Consider the following 23,434-nt stretch of genomic DNA (forward strand, 5'->3'; position numbering starts at 1 on the left):
CATTGACCGTCCCGCAGGGCGGGTGCAGAGACATCTGTGGACGGGTCCGGAAACTAGAGGTTCAAACAGCTGCTGCTGAGCTTCAACGATGAGCTATGCCCTGATTTGTCGACGTCACATTTTTTGTTTCGTTTCCATACTAAAAAAAAAAAAAAACACCTCGCTTATGTTCGCGTATTCAAACAAACATCGTCGGAAGGTTAACCCTCGCCGGCACAGGCCATTTTGAGTCCTTCGACGGCACAAGGGGGGGGGGGGGTTGGTACGACACCCCCCCCCCTCGCGTTTGGCCCCTGATCGAGCTAGAGCTTCGCGGAAAAAAACGAGCGTGTTGCCCGTCACGAGAGGAAGCCGATGATACCCAATTTTAAGGTCCTAGGTCATCGGGTGACCTTCCAAGTCAGGTCAATGACCCGAAAACCGGGAAAATCGGGACCTGTTAGAAAGTCGTAAAGTGTGGCTGCTATGTGGTTTTCCGGGGTGCTGATCACGAATATCGTGTTAGTTTTGATCAGAGATGATGTCTTTAAGCATTTAGACCAGGTCGGGTCAGGTCAGGTCAGGTCAGGTCACCCGGTAGGGGTTGTGACGGGTATTCGTAATACGTGTCAACCGCCTCGGACAGCTTCGTAACATGTTACGAAGGCACCAAAACTACTTCGTAAATGTTCAAATGGTTGCTAAATTCGAATTCAGCTCCAAAAACTAGCCTAGAAACATGTAAAACTCGAAAAAGTGAACCGAGGTCACCCGAGGTCACCAAAGGTCAGTGACCTGACCTGACCTTCAGGTGACCTTGACACCCACCCTAATGCACGGGAGCAACATCAAATCACATGTTTGAACGTTTGAAACCACGAAAAGCTTGCAAACGCACGGCTAATGCGAGCCGACATGCGCCGAACCGCGATTTCGGCCAAACATGGTCACAGAAAAGAGGTCACAGGTCAAAGGTCATTGGGGTCAGGGTCATGAAATTTTCAGGGTAGGTGTAAAATTGATCAATGCGAGGGTACTGAAAGTTTCGTCGCGATCGGCCGCTTTTTACGCGAGTTATTCGCGAAAAAACCTTAGGGGGGGTTGCATCAACCCCCCCCCCCCGTGCCGGCGAGGGTTAAAACTGAGCTCCTGAGAGCGTTTGCCGTAATTCAGTATTTTGCATGAAAATCGGCCGACATGACGTCACTCTGACGTCATTTCTCGTTCTGAAACAAACATCGTCTGAAGGTAAAATGCATGCCTCCGCCATGGATGGGCGGCAGTTTTATTATTTTCATTCAAACGTTATTGCCATTTGTAGGAACAGCGTTGTGAGCACATCAACATTGATAACACTGAGACATTGAAGGGACACACAGTCACATCTATTCTCAGACAAACTGAGCATCGTTCGGATGAGTGAACTTGTTGATGAGCGCATAGGCCCACTCTGGCTGGTCGGAGGGCAGCATGTGGCCGCTGTTTCGCACCATCACCTCGTGCAGGTTGTCGGCCACGCGCACGTATCCGGCAATCTCGCCGTCCTCGCGCCAGATGTAGCGCTCGGCGGTACGGTACTGCTCGGCGCCGTGCCACTCGGCAGAGGCCAGCCACTGCTCCGTCAGCGTGTAGGCGATGATGACGTCCAGCTGGCCGTTGTAGATCATCACCCGGTAGCCGGCGTCCAGCACCGCCTCCACCATCGGCTTCGACGAGTTCATCATGTCTGCGAGCAGGTAGGTCTCCACGATGCTGCCGTCGTTGAAGGGCCTGCTGCCGACGTGGATGGCCTCCCGCGTGGCCGGCAGGTTCAGGTACTCGTCAAAGGGCACGGCGTCGTAAGGGTCCACCGGGTAGAGGTAGTTGAAGTAGTTGTCGAAGCCGGTGACGTTCTTGTAGTAGGTGGGGTATGGCGTCTTGTCACCGTTCAGAACGATGTCCCAGGTCTGAAATCACAATGAAACATGCTTGTAAACAACAATGTTCATCCATTCCGAAGCTCAATGCTCCATGATAAGAATTAAATCTAAATGCCTGAGATATATGCTGTCATTTATGATTTATATGCTATCACTCAGGTCAGCAGCCAACTCCGGCAACTTGGCTGGAAGACGTGAAACGCTGCTGAGCTGTAAATACCTGCCTTGCCATTCGAAAACAACAACCAGTATGGATCTTTGTCCTTTGTTCTGAATTCGCTTCAATGATTCAATGAATTCGCACATCGATTTTAATAGCGGAGCTCAAAAGCAGTACGTAAAGTGCTTTGCGGTTATTAGTATACAAGTATCTGCATATTCATGAGCATAGATGAATTGCTACCTGGTAGGTTTGAGATATAAATTGCCGTCGTCATTTTATTTTTATTTTTTTATTTTTAGTGCTGTAAGACAAAAACAGCAGCTTATTATTGTCTGTTCACGATAACATTCAATCATATGCAGAACCTTAGGAATTCGTAAATTACTGACGTGGAATGCCTCGATGAATTTCTCCTGGTTGATGAGGTCGGCAGTCTCCTGGGCCTTCTCCGTGAAGAAGACCTTCTGCTCAGCGTCGATGAGTCCAACGTTGTAGAGCATAGTGCCGTAGTCCAGCTGGTTGATGGGGTCGACAAGGCCGTCACCCACCGCGATACCTGAGAGCGAGAAAGCAACGATAAAATGGGCCATTATCTGGAACAGAGCTCCCGATAATATGATCAAGTCAGTGTTGTAAGAACTTCGCAAATGGAATATTGGTGAATGCAAAAATAAGCCCTTTTGTAAAAATTTGAGTCTTTCAAGTTCTTTCTTTTTTGCATTTCATCGGCAAACCCTATGAACAAGAAACGGCCAGCAATGTCGTCTCACCTTTGAGGTTGATCTTCAGCTCGGCAGTTGGGTTGTTTAGGTTGATAGTGTAGGCAGCGGCCGGAACATACTTTCCTGAAAAGAAATGATGCATCATTGTGTTTAGCATTGTTTGGCATAAGCATAAATGCTAAATGAAAGTTTGATGTTGATTAGTACACTTGCTTAGCGTTTGGAAAGTTATACATTCACAGTCACACTCAGTTCCATGTCACCTGTTAGCTGTACGCTAACTAAACGACCGTGCATCACACGACACGTACCGGCGTACGACTCGCCGGTGATGTAGAAGTCGTTGGACTGGTAGCTGTCGAAGAGGGTGAAGAACTGCGTCAGCGCCTCGTACAGGTCACGGCCCACGTCTGCCTCGTTCGTGGCGTAGCCAGCGTCGTCCTCGGTAAAGCTGAATCCTGCGGGGGCACCGAGGACAGGTCACAGGCCGTCACATGTCACCGTCTGGGGCCTCAATGTCGGCTGGGACTAGCGAAGGAAAATCCAAAAATCAGCCAGCGCTTTACTCGGTTCTATCAATTTTAGCAGTTTTGCCAACAAGCCGTCGATTATCTTACCGGTGCCGACAGGGTTATCGATGTAGAGCATGTTGTGCCGATTGACCCAGGTGAGGTTGCGGGGCACCAGGTTCATGTTCTCGTCCAGGCCGAACGGACCGTTCTCCACGAACAGGCCGAACATGCTGGAGCCTCCGGGACCGCCCTGGAGCCAGAGCGCCACCGGCGACGTCTCCGGGCTCTCCTGAGGAGCGATCCGAGATATATAATTCAGGAGAAGAGAACATGTGACCGAGCGCTGGAGATCCCTCTAGATTCTCCTGAAAAGCGAGCTCGGTTACAAATTTCCATTTAGGAGAGGAACAGGGCAGTGGCTGGACAGTTGAGACATGTCATAACCTCTTCTGAGAAGCAATTAATGATCAGCGTATGCAGAGAAAAGATTTTTAGAAATAATAATTGATCTTTTGCAGTTTAGTATTTCGCTTACCGCTGCAGGGAAGAACCAGAAGAACATGTTGGAGTTGTAGTTTCCGTTCACTGTCAGATATCCCGAGTAGCTCACATCGCTGTAACCGTCAAGGCCCGACACCTAAAACAAATGGAGTTTTGTGAGGGAGACGGTGGGTTTTCCAGTGACACTGCCCGTAATAATATATAATCCGACCTACATCATTAGCTATCCGACGGTCAGCCGCAATAAAGCGTGCACAAAATCTCGGTATTTTATTGCCATACCTGTTACGTTGTGTGGATGCGACATTATTCGGGATACAACACATTCGTAGAACAGAACATCTACTGCAAAGGCCTCGTCGCAAAACAAAAAGACTGTAAAAACTCGCCTCACTTACATAACTGAACAGGGAAACGTATCAGTAAACATTTATGCGTGTCTCGTAAAAAGACAAAAGTGAACTTTGATCCTCCAGCTGGCCAGTCTCAGCAGCCAAACTCTGTGTTCTTACCCACACAATAAAGCTGATTTTTACGTCGCTTACACACCCGTTTTTATACCAAAAAAATGTAAATAGCGATGGGTCGAGAGATCGATCTCGAGACCTCGATGATCGATTTCACAGGACTGAATTTGTGTTCAGTTTTTGAAAGCGAAAATCCACTACAGTCGGTGGACTGTCGCTCTCAAAAGCGTTCGCATTCGTGGAGGGATGAGTGGACTCTCCCACACGACCCCACCACCCCTCACTAATTGCTTTACTATTCCACCGCGCACTCACCTTACTGAGACTCCTGGCCGTCTCCAGATCTCCCGCCTGGATGTAGGGCGTCAGGAAGAGCGCCTCGCCGCCGACACCGGGCGCCACGCGCCGTGTGCTCTTAGGGAAGTGTTTTCCCAGGGGTGAGCGCAGCCCGTGAGCGGTCACGGCCAGGGCCGCCACCAGAACAGCGGCAAAATGCATGGCCTCAGATCTGCACAAGGACGAATCGAGTGAGATATCGGTAAGATGCTGTGTGGTGCACAACTTTTCGTGACGAGAGCATATGCATTATTCTATTGAGACCATAAACAATAAACATGTTCTAAATGATTTGCTTCATATCAGGTCAACTGGTCTTTAGGCTTTCTTACTTATTTAAAAGCCTTTCACATGAAAACGCTCAAATTTGGTGGTGCTGCGAGACGTTTTCTTCACATTCTGAGAGCATCTCGAGCATTACATAAGATGCAGTATATTTTCCACCGTCATCAATTAGTTTCCACTACTTATCCCTTCGGACATGCATGGCGTATGCATAAAGAAAACATCATAGAATGCAGGGCTTTCACGTATTTCCTGTCTGATCGACAGACAGTCGATATGAGTGTAATAACAGTGCAGCAATACACATGTGTGAATGTTTGTAAGCTGGCTGATCGATCAACAGTAGTAACTCGACACGTGGATCACACGTTACCTACACTCCCGTCGTCTACTCACCGTTGAAACTCAGGACTTCAGCCGCCACTCCCTGAGATGCTCCTCTCGTGCGCCAGCCGGCTTCTGCGCTGTCGGTGGACAGAGAACGAATCTGGCCTCCTCGCCGGGTCCACAACGACGCTGTCATTTGTATAAACACAGCGGCCCGTACCCTGGTGACCGGCAACAGCTGTGTACCCCTCCCCCCCCACAGACAGCGCTCCCCCTCCCCATGGGGGAGCTATCTGAAGTCTAGCCCGTGTGACGTCAGCACTCTGTCACAAATAGACAAACTTCGTGACCTCAATAGCTTTGACATGAACTTGACCTGAGGTCAGCCCTTAACCCGCGCACAGACGGGGGGGGGGCGGATATCCGCCCCCCCTGAGGTTTTTCGCAAATAGCGGGAAAACCGCGGCGCGTAGCGCCGCGAAATTTGGTATGACTATTCCCTCATCAATTTTACACATGGTGTGCAAGTTTGAACCTCCTACCTTTCAAGGTCAGGTCACCAGGTCACTTTGAATGACCCAACCTCAAGTCACTTTTTTGCAACTTTGTCACCGTGCCAGAGCTACAGTAGATGTCGGAGGCCTTTGAAAGTCGCAGGATGTTATTAGGTCATTAGTAGCTACAATTTGTATATCTCGGAATTTTGATATCGGTGACCTAAGGTCAGGTCAATTTCGCGACCTCCCCATTATAAGTCAATGGGGGAAAAATCAACTCCCTGTTTTTACCACTAAAACGGGTCGGAATGGCCCCATATACCATACATGACTTCATATACGATCAACCTTCACTACCTTGAGGTCTGTTTTGCTGTTGGGCAGCTGTGAGGTCATGTGACGTCATCAAAGGTCACCAAAGGTTTTTGGCCAATAACTCCGTACAGGAACAAGATACAGACGCGTGGATGGTCTCATTGTGTTCAGCTCGTCATTTGTGTTCAGACGCATCGAATGATATACATGATGACCTCGAGGTCACGTGAACGGAGGTCAACCTTTGACCTTGACCTTTCGAGGTCAACATATATATCATTCGATGCGGATTGACGAGAGGATCACGATGATGCCCTTAGTTTGTTCCTATCTTGACTAATTCGAAAGTTATTCGAGAAAAACTCTCCATATCTAGCGCCGCCATTTTGACTTTTTCGACCCCTGTGACGTCATCTTTGACCTGACCTGAAAATGACCTTTGTAAAAATTGTAGATCTTGACCGTGCGTATCCGATGCCGTTTACCGCTTGTCGCTATCTTGCTTCGTTCTCGAGATCTCAGGGGGGGGGGGCGGTCATCCGCCCCCCCCGTCGGTGCGAAGTTGGCGCAGACCCCCGTCGGTGCGCGGGTTAAGTTGACCTAACCCAAACAAAAAGTATATCGTGCAACGCATTAGAACATAGCGAAAGCGATGGTACGAAAGCTGAGACTCTGCGGCCATTTTTGGCGAATATATTCGCCAAAAATCGAATATCTACCTTGAGGCACTTGAGCTGACCTCAGAGGCCACCGGTTGACCTGAAACCTTAAAATCGGGCACCGGTCGTTGAGTCTCGTAACGGTGCATACCCTCGTTTTTTTCGTGAGACTCTAGCTCAATTAGATGCGAAACAGGGAGGAGGTAGATTCCACCTCATCGGCCTGGAGAAATGTGATATTTCCGGCGAGGAAAACTGTATCTTCAGAATTGTTTTGTTGCTGTTTTTTAATATTGGTCATTGCTATCAAGTACCGACGAAACAAAGACTATGCAGATTTATCAAGCATGGAGCCTCCTGGGACTACATGACGAATTAAATCGTCAGATTAAAAAAGACACGTGTACGTTATGTGGTTTGACGTTGTGTAACTCAGAACGCATTTTGAATTGGCGGGGAGCCGCTGGGATTTTTCCACCTGCCAATGTGTGTGGTATCAGCGTGAGGATGATGATAGTTATGGCGGACGAGGCTGAGCCAATGTGTCGATAAAGAGAGCGTCTTCATCCATTGGTGCGGCAGTCACACCTGGTTCGTATAACACGTCAGAGGTAAGGCGTTTGTTTGCCTTTTTGTGTGTCAATTAAAACCTGCATTAAAGCGAAATTTGAAACGAATATAACATGATATAACTAATTTGAACCGAAACGGTTTGCATTATTTTTAGATTATTTGCGAGTGTTGTATTTTATGAAACTCAGTTTCAATGTGGTAATAGCCGTTTTTACGACGGATATCTGGTACACATTTGGTGCACATTTGGTGCAGATTAGGTGCAGATTTGGTTAAATTAGGTTCAGTGTATCTCTTAGTAGCTATCAGCTAGGGTTGCGCTAATTGCTTATATGCCTGCTTTATCATATTATCAGAGAGTGTCATCGATTAAAACACTGAAATAAATTAAAAAATGAAGATATTTACTGTAAAAGAGATTCGGTGCAGATTTGGTCAAATTAGGTGCATTCGCCGGATAGCCCGTCGTGAAAACGGCTAATAGGTATTCAAAAGCGGTTGCTACAGTAATTGCTTTTATTTTGTTCACTTATGACTCACGGTATCTATGATGTCATGATTGCTCCTTTCACTTTATCGATATTTAAAATACTTCGCCTATTATTATTTAAAAGTAAGTTATATGAGAGCTTCAAACCAGTATCAAAAATAAAGTGACGTCGTGATCCTCGACGAAATGTATAACTGAGCTGAAAATAGACAGGTAGGTACAAACATTATAGACCTTTTCCCAAATTAAATTTTTGAGGGAGGGAGGGACAAGTACCAGTGCCAATAAAATTGTCGCTTCTCCCGGCCCAGGGATCGCGATGTTGCCGCTGCTGCTGTTGGCCGTCCTGCTGTCGGCGGTGCCGACCCAGGCGCTGCTGAGGTCACCGCTGAACCGCCGCTACCCGGCCGATGTCGGTCGAAAACTGCAGCCGGGCGCCGGTGAACCCGGCGAGCCGCTGTTCCTGACTCCGCTCATTGAGGCCGGCGAGCTGGAGCAGGCCCGCGAACAGAGCAGGGTGAGTCGGACAGGCCCGCGAACAGAGCAGGGTGAGTTGGACAGGCCCGCGAACAGAGTCAACAGACCCGCGAACAGAGCAGGGTGAGTTGAACAGGTCGGCGAACAGAGCAGGGTGAGTGGATATACAGGCCCGCGAACAGAGCAGGGTGAGATGAACAGGCCCGCGAACAGAGCAGGGTGAGTACATGCAAAAGCTGGATAGGCCCGCGAACAGAGCAGGGTGAGTCAGTAGGCCCGCGAACAGAGTCAACAGGCCCGCGAACAGAGCAGGGTGAGTCAGTAGGCCCGCGAACAGAGTCAACAGGCCCGCGAACAGAGCAGGGTGAGTTGGACAGGCCTGCAAACAAAGCAGGGTGAGCTGGACAGGCCCGTGAACAGGGCAGAAGGAGATTCACAAGTTCGCTAACAGTCTATATGGAGATATTATCTGTGAATAACCTTTAGACCTGTTTCTTTTCTGATATGTAACTTTTGCTGTTTATGTGTAACGAATCATCCGTTTCACCTAACATCATGCTCTACACGGGATATATGTCACATTTGATCTGACATTGCAGGTGATTGGCCTGCCTGGTGCCGGCGAGAATGTAACCAGCTACTCGGGCTACCTGACCGTCAACAAGGAGTACAACTCCAACTCCTTCTTCTGGTTCTTCGAGTGCAAGGTGAGTATGTACAGGGTAACTGGTGCCGAGATGAAAACGATGATCTTCATCTTCGATGAAAACGACGTTCCTTCTTCATCTTCTTTATAGAGGGACATTGAATCAAAGCTATTGACTCGAACGGAACTACAACTATTCACTGCGAAATTTATTAAGAAACTGGTCGCACCACACGTGTTTGTGGGAGCAGCTTCTCATCAGAGATTGTCAAAGTTTCGGACAGTTTCCAAGGAAATAACACCCACGTATTTGAAGGCAAAATTCGTCCAGCATATCAACCCTGACCTCAGCCGAACGCCCTGACCGTGGTCTCCGACCTCCGTCCACCCGTGCAGGAGGCGCCCCAGGACGCACCGTTGCTGCTCTGGCTCCAGGGAGGTCCCGGCGCCTCCAGTCTTTACGGCCTGTTCGTGGAGAACGGTCCGTTCGGGGCTGACCTCGACCTGAACCTGGTGCCCCGCGAGCTCACCTGGACAAACACACACAACGTGCTCTACATCGACAACCCAGTGGGAACCGGTATGGGCAATTACTTAGTCCTTCATACAGCTGCTGGTGATGGGAGGCGCCTTAATTCTTTGTTTACTGTATACTTATTATTCCAGATTCATTGCTGCATCAGTATTATTTTGTGAACAAATATGAGTGTTACTCAAGTTTATTTGAGGCATTTAAGCATAAATGTAGATTGAAAACGTGGGCTTAAGCTCCAGTTTCCCAGAATGACGTCTCGTTTTGCCGGTGATGCGGCAGGATTCAGCTTCACCGACGATGAGGCCGGCTTCGCCCGCAACCAGGAGGACGTCGCTCGCGACCTGTACGAGGCGCTCACGCAGTTCTTCACCCTCTTCGACAGCTACCAGTCCAACGACTTTTACGTCACCGGAGAGTCGTATGCCGGTGAGCTGCTCATTTTGGGGCCGCTCCCCTCGGCTGGGGAGCCGCAGCAGGATGGGAACGGGACCAACTGTCGCACCTCGGGATAGCTCCCATTGCTCCGTGCTATCTGGCGCTATCATACCGAGACGTGGAAATTTACCGCTTGGTTCGCACGTCCTAAATTCTCAGAATGATAAAAAGTGACCTTTCTTCCTAAAAAGTAACGCTTGAAGCGAAAAACCAACAGCGTTTCGTAACATGCCATTTTTTTAAGTAAAGGAACATGACTGCGAAATTTGATCGTAAAGTATGAGTGCAGAATTGCGTAACGTTATGGGAAACTTCAGTGATGTTGTCTCCCAACTTCCTGTTCAACTAAACTGGCTGTGGCTTTGGAGAAATGCCCGCGCATCAATAAGGCTTCAGAAGGACAAAATAGGCCCAGCTTTTTGCACTTCTGACTCAGATATCTGCTCTTTCGGCTTATGAACTGTGCATATTTATTGGATTCATGAAAACGTTGTGATCTTCTCAGGTAAATACGTTCCATCTATTTCGTACAAGATTCACCAAGAGAACCCGACGGCCAATCTGAAGATCAACCTGAAAGGTAAGGGCCGAGAAATTAATCTCCAATGCAATCAATGCCTACCGTTACAACAGATGCCACAAAGTCTCGCTGTCTTATTCATATACAGAAATAGCAAGATGCCATACGACAAAACCATCAAACTACCTCCCTTCTTCACCTGCTTCTCCCAGGTATGGCTATCGGTGACGGTCTGGTGGACCCGATCAACCAGCTGGACTACGGCTACTTCCTCTACAGCATCGGGCTGGTGGACGCCAACCAGGCGCAGTACTTCCACGATGGCGCTGACCGGACGGCCGAGCTCATCCAGCAGGGCGACTACATCGCCGCCTTCCACGTGAGGGAACCGAGAGGAGGGTGGAGAGGGTGATGCGAGGCTTAGAGACGTACAGGTCTCGCGAGATTAAGCGGTAGGTTTTGCACTTTTACTTTTCCGGTTATATCTCAGAAACTAATCGATCTACGATGAAGCCATTTTACAAGGTCATGGCTTGTTACCCAACAAATCGATCGCATCTTCAACACTTCACCCTCGCCCGCACATGGGGGGGGGGGGGTTGCCACCCCTCCCCCCAGGTAGTCTTTCTGCTCTGCACTCAACATTTTTAAAGCTAGGAGGCTGATTTTTCGTATAGCTGCTCCTCTATCCTTTCCTGATGTCCACTGAAAATTTCAAGTTTCTGTAGTTTTTGGTTTCGGAGATATGACCTTGTTTTTCAGGTCATGTCATGACCCAAATGGCCAATTCTCAACATCTTGCGTTGGCTATGGGCCTTGTGAGCTTTTGACACCTTGATTTCGGCCTATTTTGCCAGTCTTACCCTCCACCTATCATGGAACATGTTGTTCGACGATGTACAGATGTCAAGGTCAAGGTCAAGGTCAACCTAGGTCATCTAAGAAAATTGCGTTTTAGGCAAGCGGAATTTACTTTTTGTGATGTTTTTTGACTGCATTTTTGGTAAAAGCTTCTCAGATCATGATTGCATGTAATATGGACACATAAACAATCGGTGCACACATCAGTATACACACAGACACACACAGACATACAAACACATATAATTGACCTTGACCTAACTTGACCTGAAATGACCTCAGCAGCAAAAACCTGGTCGGGTAGTGTGGCAAAGAGGTTCTAGCTGGCTTGGCACCAGAAAACGACATCGTCATCGGTATATGATAGGCAATAGGCATGGCGCACTTGATATCCAACGGTGACCCAAAACAGCAACATTTTTTAGTTTGACCTGACCTGGAAGGTCAATGACTGACCTGAAAAGGTAACTCTGGGTATCATTGGATTCGTCGTTTCCCAAACAATCTTTTTGGTCGTTACCGCTAAGCTCTATCTCCAACAGGAACGAAATGGCGCGGGGGGTGGCACCCCCCCCCCCCCATGTGCGTTCTAGGATGGGAAAATGGCATGTGCGGGCGAGGGTTAAAAGCTTAAGACGACGAAGATATAGCCTGAAGTACACTAAATTTTCTAGGTGCAAAACCTACCGCTAAAACCCGCGAGACCTGTACATGCTGTCGACGCGGGGGGGGGGGGATAAATCGAGGCTCAGAAACGCAGTAGTCGTTTGGGGTGCATGACTGGTAAAAGCTGCGGATGGTTTATCGTCCACGGTTCGATTAGAAATTTGTAGCCATTAGCGAGGAGCGATATACAATTTCGCGTTGAATTTAACTACGCAACAATGCAGTAACTTAACCCGCGCCCCGTAGGGCTACCGGCGGACCCTACCACCCGTAGGGGGGGGGGGCCGTATCGGCCCCCCCCTAAGATCTCGGAAAGTTACCGGCCGATTTTCAAAATTCAAACGGCGTTCGATAGCCCCACCCGGGAACTACCTTGTGACCAAATTTCATTGACCTAGGTCAAACCGATGACGTCACAGGTCAGGTCAAAGGTCAGATTTTCACCGTTCACAGGCAATTCAAGAAATGTGCTGTGAAAGCGAGTAAATTGGTAATTTATTGAAAACCATCGATGGTACATTGTTCGTCAAACACATACTTTGCTATCTGAGGTCACTGATACCAGGTCAGGTCACAGCGAGGTCAGGTCACCGGGGGTCACAATATGAATGTGTCGTGTGATACATGTTTTATGGTCCATTTTACATGACAAATGCGATTATGTGGGTTAGGCAGCCTTTGGGGCCAGCCTAGGTCACGTTTTTGTGAAGGTCAGGTCAAGGTCAGGTCAAATTAGGTCAAATTTCAAAGTTGATATTTTTGCATAAAATGGGTATCGATTCGATGCAGCTCGTCACGGGGAGTCTAATGGTGGTCTTCGTTTTGCTCTACGAGTTCTAGAATTGCCAAAAATTGAGTTTGACAATTTGACGTCATCATTTTTGAACAGTTTTTTCGCTATAACTTGGCCAAAAAACGAGGTATCGATCTGAAATTTGGTATGTAGATAGAAGACGGTAGGCACTATCACATATATTCCGGTTTTTTTGAAACTCAAAAATTTTTTGGATTTTTTGGCGAATATATCCAAAAATATGCTTTTTTGATTTTTGGGGGTCAAAACTCAAAAATTTCATAAATTCGAGATAGCAGTTTTGTAGCCCTGTCAATTCTACACCTTTTATGTCTTGATCATTTTTCTGTATCTTCAAAGCTGTAGTCCTGACAGGTCTTCTTGCGAAGGTCTTTTTTCGGTCGAAAATGACAGAACATGACGTCACTCTGACGTCATTTGTGGCCAACCTATCATAGCCTCTGGAAAAATTTTTGGTCACAATGTGCAAAATTGATGCCCGGAGGGGTCCTGAAAGTTTGGTGGCGATATCTCCAGCCGTTTAGGAGATATCGACCGAAAAGGACAGGGGGGGGCCGTTTCGGCCCCCCCCCCCCTACGGGGCGCGGGTTAATCATCCTTTGTGCATTCTTCCAGTCTTGGGATGTCATCCTGAACGGTGACAAGACGCCGTACCCGACCTACTACTACAACGTCACCGGTTTCGTCAACTACTTCAACTACCTCTACCCCATCGACCCGAACGACATCAGCACCAACCCGTACAACGACTTCCTGAACCTGCCGGCCACGCGCGCCTCCATCCACGTGGGCAGCACGCCCTTCAGCGACGGCAGCGACGTCGAATCCTTCCTGCTGGCCGACATGATGAACTCGTCGAAGCCGATGGTGGAGGGCGTGCTCGACGGTGGCTATCAGGTGATGATCTACAGCGGCCAGCTGGACGTCATCATCGCGTACACGCTGACGGAGCAGTGGCTGGCCTCTGCCGAGTGGCACGGCGCTGAGCAGTACCGTACCGCCGAGCGCTACATCTGGCGCGAGGACGGCGAGATTGCCGGATACGCGCGCGTGGCCGACAACCTGCACGAGGTGATGGTGCGTAACAGCGGCCACATGCTGCCCTCCGACCAGCCAGAGTGGGGCTACGCCCTGATCACTAAGTTCACCGGCACTGATGGCACTGGAAAGGGCTTCAAAGCCTAATGCAGACTCGTACCTGATGCGTTTTTAGTCGCTATTACGGATTTGTGCACGTGAACCATAAATACACTACCATTTGTTCCACTGTTTCTTAGTTTTCTTACAGTCGACCAGGACCTCATTATACTTACAGGGCGTTCAGAGTTCAGTGAATAAGATAATATCGTATTATTTTACATTATTATTAAAAATATTATTTTTAGAATGTGGTCCTGCACTTGATTATTATGTTATGTCTGGTGTCTTTTGCTGCCACGGGTATAGTCCGAACACAATTCCTCTGAGCTCGTTTGTTTTGTTGGGAGCAAGCTCTTTCGGCCATCACAGAGCAATGGGACTCCTATTATAGGGTGTAGGCACTGGACTGTGCGTATGTACCACCGACAGTGAGCCGCAGCGGAAGAGACCGTCCGGTTGTGGCGGGAATGTCCCGATGGGACGCCCAAAGAATCACCCCAGAGAGGAAGTTGATGTGAACCTGTCCTCAACCACCGGTTGTCTGGTGAAATTGACCGCCAGCACGGAAAGGGAAGCGTGAGGGAGCTGCAGATTTGAACCCTGCTTTGGTCTGTGGAAGTGGTCAGGTCGGATCTTAACTCTGTTTTGGTCTGTGGAAGTGGTCAGGTCGGATCTTAACTCTGCTTTGGTCTGTGAAAGTGGTCAGGTCAGCACATTTGGTGGTGGTTGGTTGGATGCAGTGCGTGTACCGATACGCCATCTGGCCGGGCATGCCCCCACACCGCACAGGTGGCGCTATAGTACCTACTTTCTCATACCGCGCCGCTAACTCTTGGAACTCACTGCCAAAGATTGTGTTGGAGAGCCCGTCGATCGACAGTTCAAAAGCCGTCTGAGGACCCTTGATGACGTCACATGACCTTACAGCTTTGACTTTCATTTTCCTGGTGACGTCAAAGTGCCGGTCAAAGTAAAAGCCATGATGTTCACTGTCCTGTGTTTATGTACCTACATCTAGCTCAACGTTGAGCTTTTCAAATGACCGTGCAGACTTGGATTTCCCTAGAGCAGCAAGCTGAAAATGGTTTCGTATTGCGCTGACGACAATAAATTCGAAGAACGATTTTCGAATTGCTTGATTAAAAACAACACAGCATCCATCAAATGACCTTTACATGCGTCAAAGCACCTGACATTTTGTGAATTATCGTAACAATCGGTTGATGACCCATCAACGTCCAATTTCATAACCTCCACGCAACCAACACACCATGGCCCTCCAGCCGACTCTGCAACAGCAGAACGATGCGGAACGGGAAGCAACGAGGATGCAACCCCCCGCACTATCTCCAGCCGGACATATGACGCCATCACATGACGTCACAGGTCAGCGGCGCCGTCGTCACCGACAATAGGCCAGAGACTGTTGTTTCGCCGCAGCCGCAGAATCCGTGACGTCACGGATTCTGACGGCACGGCGGAAGAGACGGCGTGAACGGACGGACGTTGTTTGTGTGCTGCGTAATTTGAGCGTCCATATTGTTCTTCTTTCGACATACGGTGCCTCAACAATGAGTAGCCAGTTACGCCATTCGGTGTGACAGAGATAATGATAGAAATGCAGGTATAGAGGAGCCGGAACGCGTCAGTTGTAATCACAATTTGAATAGAATGCATTGTCAGTGGTTCGCGTTGACATCGTAGTGCTATTTAGATATTCAAACGCCAATAATGATCAATATAAGCACATCCTATGCATACAGGTAAACCAAGATAGCGTTGCAGAAAAAAAGGTGTGTTTCATGTCTCAGCAGTCATCTCCTTCGTATGGGGCATCCTTAGCTTACAGAAAGCTGCAAATCGATGCTCGTCTACCAAAGCAGTTACGTACTTGCACTCAACGAACGTATCAAGGAACACAACCGGTTGTGAAACAACATAACGAGTTTATTGTCTCATCACATCGCCAATGACCATGCATATCAGTCAAACACACGAAATCGGGGCGGACATAAATTGTAACAACGTCTGACGTTTCTGCTGATCTCCGAGTACAACTGATTCATACCCATATACTAAATCTCATGATGGATTAATCTTATTTTCATCAATTTCACTTCAAGAGGAATATCAGAGATAATCCTGCGAACAACGCGATGGTTGGAGATTCAAAGCAAGCATAGTGACGGCACACAATTATTGTAGGGTAACATTCAGAACTTCCATTTAGCATACAAATGATAACAAACAAGACACAATAAAATGGGGAAACATAAAAGAGTGGAGTCGACAGCGCAAACCTAACACATTCAGAGCAAAAGTGACAGGGGACACGATTTTTCTTTAAGTTCAGTTTCAATCTGGAAGCTCTAGCAAAACTTACGCGTCCTCCATATCGATTGATGAGGCAATAAATAAGCTAAAATATTCTAACATAGTGCAGTATTTACAATGTTTGTCGTTTGAAAGTAGATTCTACGTTAATTACACTGAACAATGAACAGGATATTTGTATTTTTGTCACCAATTTCATGACACTTGCCAGTAAAATATCGGTTTGAAGGGTTCAAATTTACCTGGGGCTGATCCGAGATGATTCATGATCGTAGTCCCTTGTCCTCACTTTAACTCTTTGTCAATTTAGCAGCAAATTCATGGTCTGGGCGCTTGGAGCATACATTGAGATATTTTGCGCTGTTTTTCAACAACAGCACCTTGTCAGGCGGCTCAGGCTTCTGCCGGCTTCCAAATACCACCTTAGTGTCCCCAGTGTCCCGCTGACTGAGTTGAGCCACTCCGCTGAGAACTCCCTCCCCTGACGCGACCTGAGGTCAGTGACGTCATCACGACACCATCAACCTGAGGTCAGTGAAGTCGCAACGACGTCAGTGCCGGGAGCACTTGTAGCGCAGACTGCAGACGCCGCCGCTTTGGCCGTGGTACACTGCCTTCTGCATGCCGTGCAGCACGTTCGTGTACTTCTCCGGACTCACGGTGATGATCCTGTGGTACACAAGTAGAGTCAGTGGAACGATTCGGACGGGTGACGTTGGGACTATTAGGGCGTCTATAACTATTTCGTTAGACCTATTATTTGTAAGTTATATGCAATTTGTAGCAATTATGCGATTGTGAGGTAAAACTGTTTGTAAAAATAACGGTCACCTCATTATGTACTCCCGAAAAAAAATGTCTGCAGCTTTCACACCGTGCATACAGCATGCGAGTTTCACTCTAGCATATGATGATGATTGATTCAAGAAGCTGCGCAGTAATATGTGTCGAATATGGGTACGGAAACGTGCGTGGAAGAATAGATCGTGGCAACGGAGCTTCAATTCTTCAAAACCTAATTTAAAACAGTCGACACGCCAGAGTGGCTGCCCTCCTTGCACGACCGACTGGACGCATTAATGAACCAATTTGTGGCCGGGCGTCCCGTAACGTGATTCACCCTCCCCTTCCCCAGGGACCCTTCTCCATTGTCGTCGCAAGTAGTGTGCGTGTCGGAGAGAAAGTGTTCCCGTCGCCGCGACGACCCCGACAGCTCATCAAAGCGTCAAACGCCGACGACGCGGCGACGCTCGTGACGCTCCGGCGGCACAATGCGACGCACTTTTACTTTCGTCGGTATCGTCGCCCGACGGCTGACGGAGGGCTGGTGAGGGGAGGTGGGGGCACGGGCCGCGACCTGTAGCAGGGTGACGGAGAAGGGGATACTGACACGAGGTCACCGTCGAGCACTGCCCATCGCCACAGAGCGCCACTGACTGTGACGGTTACCGAGTGTGTGGGGTAATCGTTCCGCCGTTGACCGCACCTTGTAACCCCATGTCAACATCGGGCGCGCCCGCACGCGCGCACGTGCGCAATCCCGTGGCTATGCCGCGCATTTATGACGCGCACGTGAGTCGTGGGGTAGCGCAATGAGATGACGACAAAAAGTTTGCCCCAGTTTGACAGTGGACTGGAAATGATAGCGAAAGCCTAACCAGCGTGGCTGTGACGCCGTGTGTCAAAAACTGACGAAGCCAATCACGGTTACCAAAGGTGGATAGGCTGAAATAACTATGTTTGTTTCTCAACATGAGCGCGCAACAGGGTTACAGTCGTGTGTGCATGGTAAATGGCATGTCATGTGTAGGTGCAACCCAAGCATAATAGAGGTTAGCTTGTTCGTTGCTCGTTATGTTCGGCGTGTGCTGGAAATCCCTATATGCTGTAATCCGTGCCATTTCGTTTGCCAATCGGTTGAATTGCTGGTAAGTTTATGGTACAGAGGTCAAGTGTGATCATTTTTACACCGAACAGCTTAGGAGCCATTATGCAATTTACGTGCATAACATCAGTTACATTCATTTGGACGGAAGTCAGATAATTGCTGATCGTAGATCTACAAATAAGTGCATTTTGTTTAAAGTAAACAGATCTGAAATTTGAAAATTACAGGGTATTTTTGTCAGTGACCTGGCTCAGACACCTCACTCACTTGTCGGCCATTTTGGCTCCGCCGAGGAGGAGCTTCCCGGCGTTGATGTACTGAGCCGCCCTGTCGGGCTGCTCGCAGGCCACCCTGTTCAGGCACTCGTAGTTGTCGCTGCCGTCAGAGCTGAGCAGGTACGTCAGCATCAGCAGCAGGTCCTCGCGATCCAGCCACGAGTCGCTGGGGCTCGCGTCGGCCGACCTGACGAAAGATAGGGAGGAGTTAACGAGAGTCAGAGCTGGGTCAAGGAAGGTCAGAGTGGGGTCAACAGCGGTCAGATTCGGGTCAACGAGGGTTAGAATGAAGTCATTGGTGGCCAGAGCGAAGGCAGAGTGGTACAATTAGTCCAGTGACTGAATATTGAATTATAATTAGACGGCCGTCGCTACGTCACACATGACTTCATGAAGCATGCTCTTTGCTACCGCTTCACTAAAGTTGACAAAAATGGGCAGCTGTTCACTGCCCTCGGCTAGCCTAGCACCAACATCGCCTCGAAGGATGCACCCGATGTCACCCAGCCACTCTCACCTGCCGAAACCGCCGCCGAAGAGGCTGCCAAACCCGCCGCCGAACGCGAACATGCCGAACACGATGACGATGGCCTTGATGACGATGAGGATGATGAGGTTGGTGAGGTTGAGCGTGAGCACCTCGCTGGTGCTGGTGGCGCGTGCCACCACGTCTGACACCAGCGTGGCCAGGCTGGTGCTCTCGGAGAGGGTGGCGGCCGTGGCAGGGGTCACCGTGAGAACGGCGGCGGCCAGCAGCAGCAGCGGGGCAGAAGGCAGGCCTGGGGAGGACAGAGACACGTCAGTGGCAGCAGCAGCAGCAGCGGGGCAGAAGGCAGGCCTGGGGAGAACAGCGACATGTCAGCGGTGGCCATAAGCGACAGCAGCAGCGGGGCAGAAGGCAGGCCTGGGGAGGACAGCGACATGTCAGCGATGGCCAGAAGCGACAGTAGCAGCAGCAGCAGCAGCAGCAGCAGCAGCAGCAGCAGAGGGGAGGAGGGCACAGTCCTGTAGAACAGGCCACAAGTAGAGCACAGCTTGTCAGCTCTGATGCCTACTACAGTTTTATATTTGGAACGTGCATGATATGACGTAATATATGACGTCGTTTAGGTAGATTATGGTTATCAGAGTTTTTCGTCAATAATTTTTTCATAAAATTGAGCCAGCGAGTCAAAGGAAGCCACCATTGAACCCAGCAATATGCCGAATGGAGTGATATGACGTAGGTTTGGCCTCTTTCCACCACTTCGTGACCTGGACAGCTATGACCAGACTTGACGTTTCACCATAGATTTATGTTTCCCTAACAAAAAGCATAGCAGCAGTGAAGTGTCTGATCATTAAAACCCGGCAGTGCCAAATTCGTGACTCCGCGACCATTTTGGATTATTTTTTATTATTATTATTTCAGTATACCCGACAACCACAAAGTAGTGGGCATTACGTTGGGTAGTGGTACAATCTTCATACATACACATTACACAATACACATACAACACACATATACACAATGTTCATAGGTACATCAATTGTTTACACACTCAGTCCACCATGAAGTTTTTGATGATGAACCATGAAGTTTTTGATGATGAAGTTTTTGATGAAGTTTTTCACTTAAACCCGGGCCCTTACCTTGGGGTATTTGGCCTGACCTCAGAGGCCAACAGTTGACCTGAGACCTCAACATCGGGTACCAGTCTCTGTAACTATATAACCGCTCACATGCTCATTTTTCCCCGCGAATATATGCATGGCTGATGGCTCAATTATAGTGCGAAGCGACGGACAACTCCACCCCTTCCCAGCCGAATGTTGAAAACCGATGTAGGTTCGGTTAGTGTTTAATAAAACCTAAGCCCTATCGTTCAATTCAGCCCTAGCACTACGTCGTTGGTTGATAGCTTTGAGGTTTGAGGTGCTAGAGAACTTGTTTTTTCCTTCTTATGATAGGTTGAAGGTGAGCTATGGGCGGCTCACCGGTTGACCTGAGACCTTGAATTCGAATACTAATCGCTGCGTCTCGTTACGGCGCACACGCTCGTTTTTCCGCGACGCTCTAGCTCTAGCAGACGCGAAACGGCGAGGGGGGTTGTACCCGCCTCCCCCCCCCCCCCCTAGGCTGGCGCGTATGTAGAAAACCAATAGGTCTGGCGATGGTGAACGCTGTACGACGCGACGTGGCGAGTAACTGTGACACTGACAAAGCACGCAATGAAACCTACTGACTGTAGGTTCGACACGGTAAACCGCTGCTAATCGCTAGCCTAGCACTTTTATGAATGAAGTGATTATTTGCGTTATTACATGCCATGATGTTGTGTTAAAATTGTTTTATGTTATAAATGCATCTAGAGTAAATCATGAAATAGTAGACTGAGCGTACGAACACCAAACGAAACATATTCGTATCTTCTAGAATCTAGACCGACAGCTTCACATATGTGCAGAAGTTGCTAGCATATGTTTGACTGAGCACTATTTTAGGCCTCTCAAGAACTGAATGTTTGCCCAGATAGTCCATATTCTATCGCTTTTAGCAACACAGAGGCCGCTCAGTTCAGGTAACTTATAGCGCGCGTCGTAACTGTCGCAAATTTTTTTTGAGCGAGCGAATATATGCAACGAACAAGTCAGTTTATAGTTGATATTTTTATACCATTCGACTCAGCTCGACGAGCTGAGTCAAATGGTATAAAAATCTCAATTCAGAAAAATTTGACACTTAGGAGTTAGGATGTTCTTGCTCGGAACTATCGATGTGATTAAACGGAAAAATATCAATAAGGGTTGTACGAACCGGTCCGTTCCCGTGACGCTTTTGACAGGCTTACGAGTATATCTAGGCAACAGCTCGGGCGATCGACAAGCGGTCTTTGCATCAGATAGATCCATCCAAATTCAACGAAGCTCAAGGGGGACCAGTAAATATTACGCTCCACACGAGACAGATGAGGGTGCCGCTTTTCACTTGCGCAGTTGCAGGAATCGTCCTCTCGCTCGCACGTCTTACTGGTGAGAGAATATGCATTGTATCTTTACAGACGCTAGGTGCAATGACATGGAATGAAACATATTTCCCTAGCATATTTTAGCTTTTTCAGACTGGAGAACAAACTGCTCATTGAGGAGGCAATGAAGGAAGATGAAAGCGAAGCCGGTCAATCTGGCATATGTTCAGTTTTCTATTTAACGTCTTTGCTTCTTTCCTTGCCTGAGCAAATTGATATTGTTTTATAAGGACTGCAGGCAAAAGCTTTATAAAAGTTAAAAAATCACAGCTGTGTTGAATTGTTTGAATGAAAATGCTAATAATTAAACGCCTATGCATCCATATCAACAGAGCTGCCAGGAGCACTAGCTGCCCTGGAATAGCAGCTTTTTCTTCACATATTTAGAGTGTTTCTTTTTTTTTTCTCTTTTCAGGGAGACAACTGCACTGCATTTTTTATCGGTGAGGGCTGGCCTCAGCGAAATAAGATTCCGTCGGCCACTTACCGGTCATTGTGATATCCTATGGGCGGTCGCGGCTCCTCCAATGTTAGCTGTGCTCAGTACACTACACAGCACAATCCCTCAGGACTCTGAACACCTTCCGGCAATGAATGTGACCCAAAGCTTTCGGTAGCCGGCTTTATTGTTCGCCGGTGGTGCCGCCCTGGTGGCGAGAAAGTGTACTACGCGATGCTTGGCCCCACTATAACGTGCGGGCGCAGCGATAGGCATAGGTACATTCCCTCGGCACTGTCAAGGACAATAATAGCAAGGAAACATCTTATCAAAACTGTGTTACGATAAAATTGCATAATTAGCATACTCCTTCAAGGCGCAATGCTCCGATTCGATGAGTGTGTTGATTATTAAACATTGCGAAACAATGGGTAACACGATCATGGTGCCTACACTGCATAACGTGCTGCCAGGCTCACACAAGTGGAGGAATTTAATGTCAGAAGTAAAAAAGGCAGTGGTTAAGATTTTAGCCCGTGCACCACTGGGGTCTGCGTATAACGCGCCCTACCGGGGGGGGGGGGGGTATTCATAGAACCTCTCCTACCTAACTCCGAAACTACTGGACCGATTGTCAAAATTCAAACGGCGTCTGATAGCCCCGGAAAACTGTCGAGCGGAGCCTAATTTTATTAGCCTCGAGGTCACGGATGACGTCACAGGTCAGGTCAAAATATAATCATCGATATTTGGCTCGTTCACATTTTGGGCTCTGACCGTCGGTTCTCATTCGTGAAGAGATTCTTTAGATGCCCTGAGGTTACTAAACCTGTACGTACCTACTATTATTACGGAGCGAGCGAAGCGAGCGTAGTCTTTCCTTAGACTAAGGGAGGTTTGGATGTGTACTTAGATGTTTAAGGATGACAGCAGGTGCTGTTTAGCTCATGCCTCATTTACAGTTTAGTTTCAATTTTCATGCTCAGCGACATGAGACACGGTCCGTATCGGAAAACGACAAAACTTGACGTCACTGTGACGTCATCTTAAGTGCTACAACCACCAAACGTTCCCCAAACATTGCCTAGATATTCACTTGAAGCTATGCCAAGTTTCACGGTCGTAGCTCATCAGGTTTCGGAGATATTCTACAAAACGTAAAGGGGGGCATCGGGGGGGGGGCGGATATCCGCCCCCCCTGAGGTTTTTCGCGAATAGCGGGAAAACCGCGGCGCGTACCGCCGCAAAAATTCGTACGACTATTCTCCTCATCAATTTTACACATGGTGTGCAGGTTTGAACCTCCTAACTTTTAAGGTCAGGTCACCAGGTCACTTTGAATGACCCACCCAACCTCAAGTCACTTTTTTGCAACTTTGTCACCGTGCCAGAGCTACAGTAGATGTCGGAGGCCTTTGAAAGTCGCAGGATGTTATAAGGTCATTAGTGGCTACAATTTGTATATCTCGGAATTTTGATATCGGTGACCTTAGGTCAGGTCAATTTATCGACCTCCCCATTATAAGTCAATGGGGGAAAAATCAACTCCCTGTTTTTACCACTAAAACGGGTCGGAATGGCCCCATATGCCATACATGACTTCATATACGATCAACCTTCACTACCTTGAGGTCTGTTTTGCTGTAAGGCA

The 23,434-nt window shown here is 48.3% G+C and overlaps 3 protein-coding genes across 3 annotated transcripts; 1 reads left to right on the forward strand and 2 right to left on the reverse strand.

The window, feature by feature from the left end:
- Positions 1–1,222: 1,222 nt before the first annotated feature.
- Positions 1,223–5,416, reverse strand: LOC122394357 (venom serine carboxypeptidase-like). Its single transcript, XM_043391191.1, has 8 exons — positions 5,281–5,416; positions 4,579–4,771; positions 3,831–3,932; positions 3,401–3,584; positions 3,095–3,241; positions 2,832–2,906; positions 2,451–2,617; positions 1,223–1,925 (listed from the first exon to the last, which is right to left on the reverse strand). Exons 2-8 carry the CDS (start codon positions 4,759–4,761, stop codon positions 1,371–1,373), a joined length of 1,413 nt encoding a protein of 470 aa, XP_043247126.1. The 5' UTR covers positions 4,762–4,771; positions 5,281–5,416; the 3' UTR covers positions 1,223–1,370.
- A 1,685-nt stretch (positions 5,417–7,101) lies between these two features.
- Positions 7,102–13,968, forward strand: LOC122394359 (venom serine carboxypeptidase-like). The gene is made up of 8 exons (XM_043391193.1): positions 7,102–7,293; positions 8,057–8,262; positions 8,822–8,929; positions 9,265–9,448; positions 9,683–9,829; positions 10,344–10,418; positions 10,571–10,737; positions 13,315–13,968. The coding sequence occupies exons 2-8, from the start codon at positions 8,065–8,067 to the stop codon at positions 13,882–13,884; spliced, it is 1,449 nt and encodes a 482-aa protein (XP_043247128.1). The 5' UTR covers positions 7,102–7,293; positions 8,057–8,064; the 3' UTR covers positions 13,885–13,968.
- Positions 13,969–15,765: 1,797 nt separating this feature from the next.
- Positions 15,766–21,949, reverse strand: LOC122394361. Its single transcript, XM_043391195.1, has 4 exons — positions 21,832–21,949; positions 18,854–19,115; positions 18,329–18,523; positions 15,766–16,842 (listed from the first exon to the last, which is right to left on the reverse strand). Exons 1-4 carry the CDS (start codon positions 21,836–21,838, stop codon positions 16,725–16,727), a joined length of 582 nt encoding a protein of 193 aa, XP_043247130.1. The 5' UTR covers positions 21,839–21,949; the 3' UTR covers positions 15,766–16,724.
- Positions 21,950–23,434: the final 1,485 nt, after the last annotated feature.

This window comes from Amphibalanus amphitrite, unplaced genomic scaffold, assembly GCF_019059575.1.
Source record: "Amphibalanus amphitrite isolate SeventyFive unplaced genomic scaffold, NRLGWU_Aamphi_draft 000587F_arrow, whole genome shotgun sequence".
Taxonomy (NCBI): Eukaryota; Metazoa; Arthropoda; class Thecostraca; order Balanomorpha; family Balanidae; genus Amphibalanus; species Amphibalanus amphitrite.

What these genes read in the sequence shown, in the direction of transcription:
- LOC122394357 (XM_043391191.1), bottom strand. Translation starts at nt 4,761, where the DNA reads ATGCATTTTGCCGCTGTTCTGGTGGCGGCCCTGGCCGTGACCGCTCAC. An exon ending in CGATAACCCTGTCGGCACCG is followed by an intron (nt 3,242 to 3,400) that starts GTAAGATAATCG and finishes GTGCCCCCGCAG; the next exon opens with GATTCAGCTTTACCGAGGAC. An exon ending in CACCGGCGAGTCGTACGCCG is followed by an intron (nt 2,907 to 3,094) that starts GTACGTGTCGTG and finishes ATTTCTTTTCAG; the next exon opens with GAAAGTATGTTCCGGCCGCT.
- LOC122394359 (XM_043391193.1), top strand. Translation starts at nt 8,065, where the DNA reads ATGTTGCCGCTGCTGCTGTTGGCCGTCCTGCTGTCGGCGGTGCCGACC. An exon ending in CGACAACCCAGTGGGAACCG is followed by an intron (nt 9,449 to 9,682) that starts GTATGGGCAATT and finishes GTGATGCGGCAG; the next exon opens with GATTCAGCTTCACCGACGAT. An exon ending in ACTACATCGCCGCCTTCCAC is followed by an intron (nt 10,738 to 13,314) that starts GTGAGGGAACCG and finishes GCATTCTTCCAG; the next exon opens with TCTTGGGATGTCATCCTGAA.
- LOC122394361 (XM_043391195.1), bottom strand. An exon ending in TTCGGCGGCGGTTTCGGCAG is followed by an intron (nt 18,524 to 18,853) that starts GTGAGAGTGGCT and finishes ATCTTTCGTCAG; the next exon opens with GTCGGCCGACGCGAGCCCCA. An exon ending in GGAGCCAAAATGGCCGACAA is followed by an intron (nt 16,843 to 18,328) that starts GTGAGTGAGGTG and finishes TGTGTACCACAG; the next exon opens with GATCATCACCGTGAGTCCGG.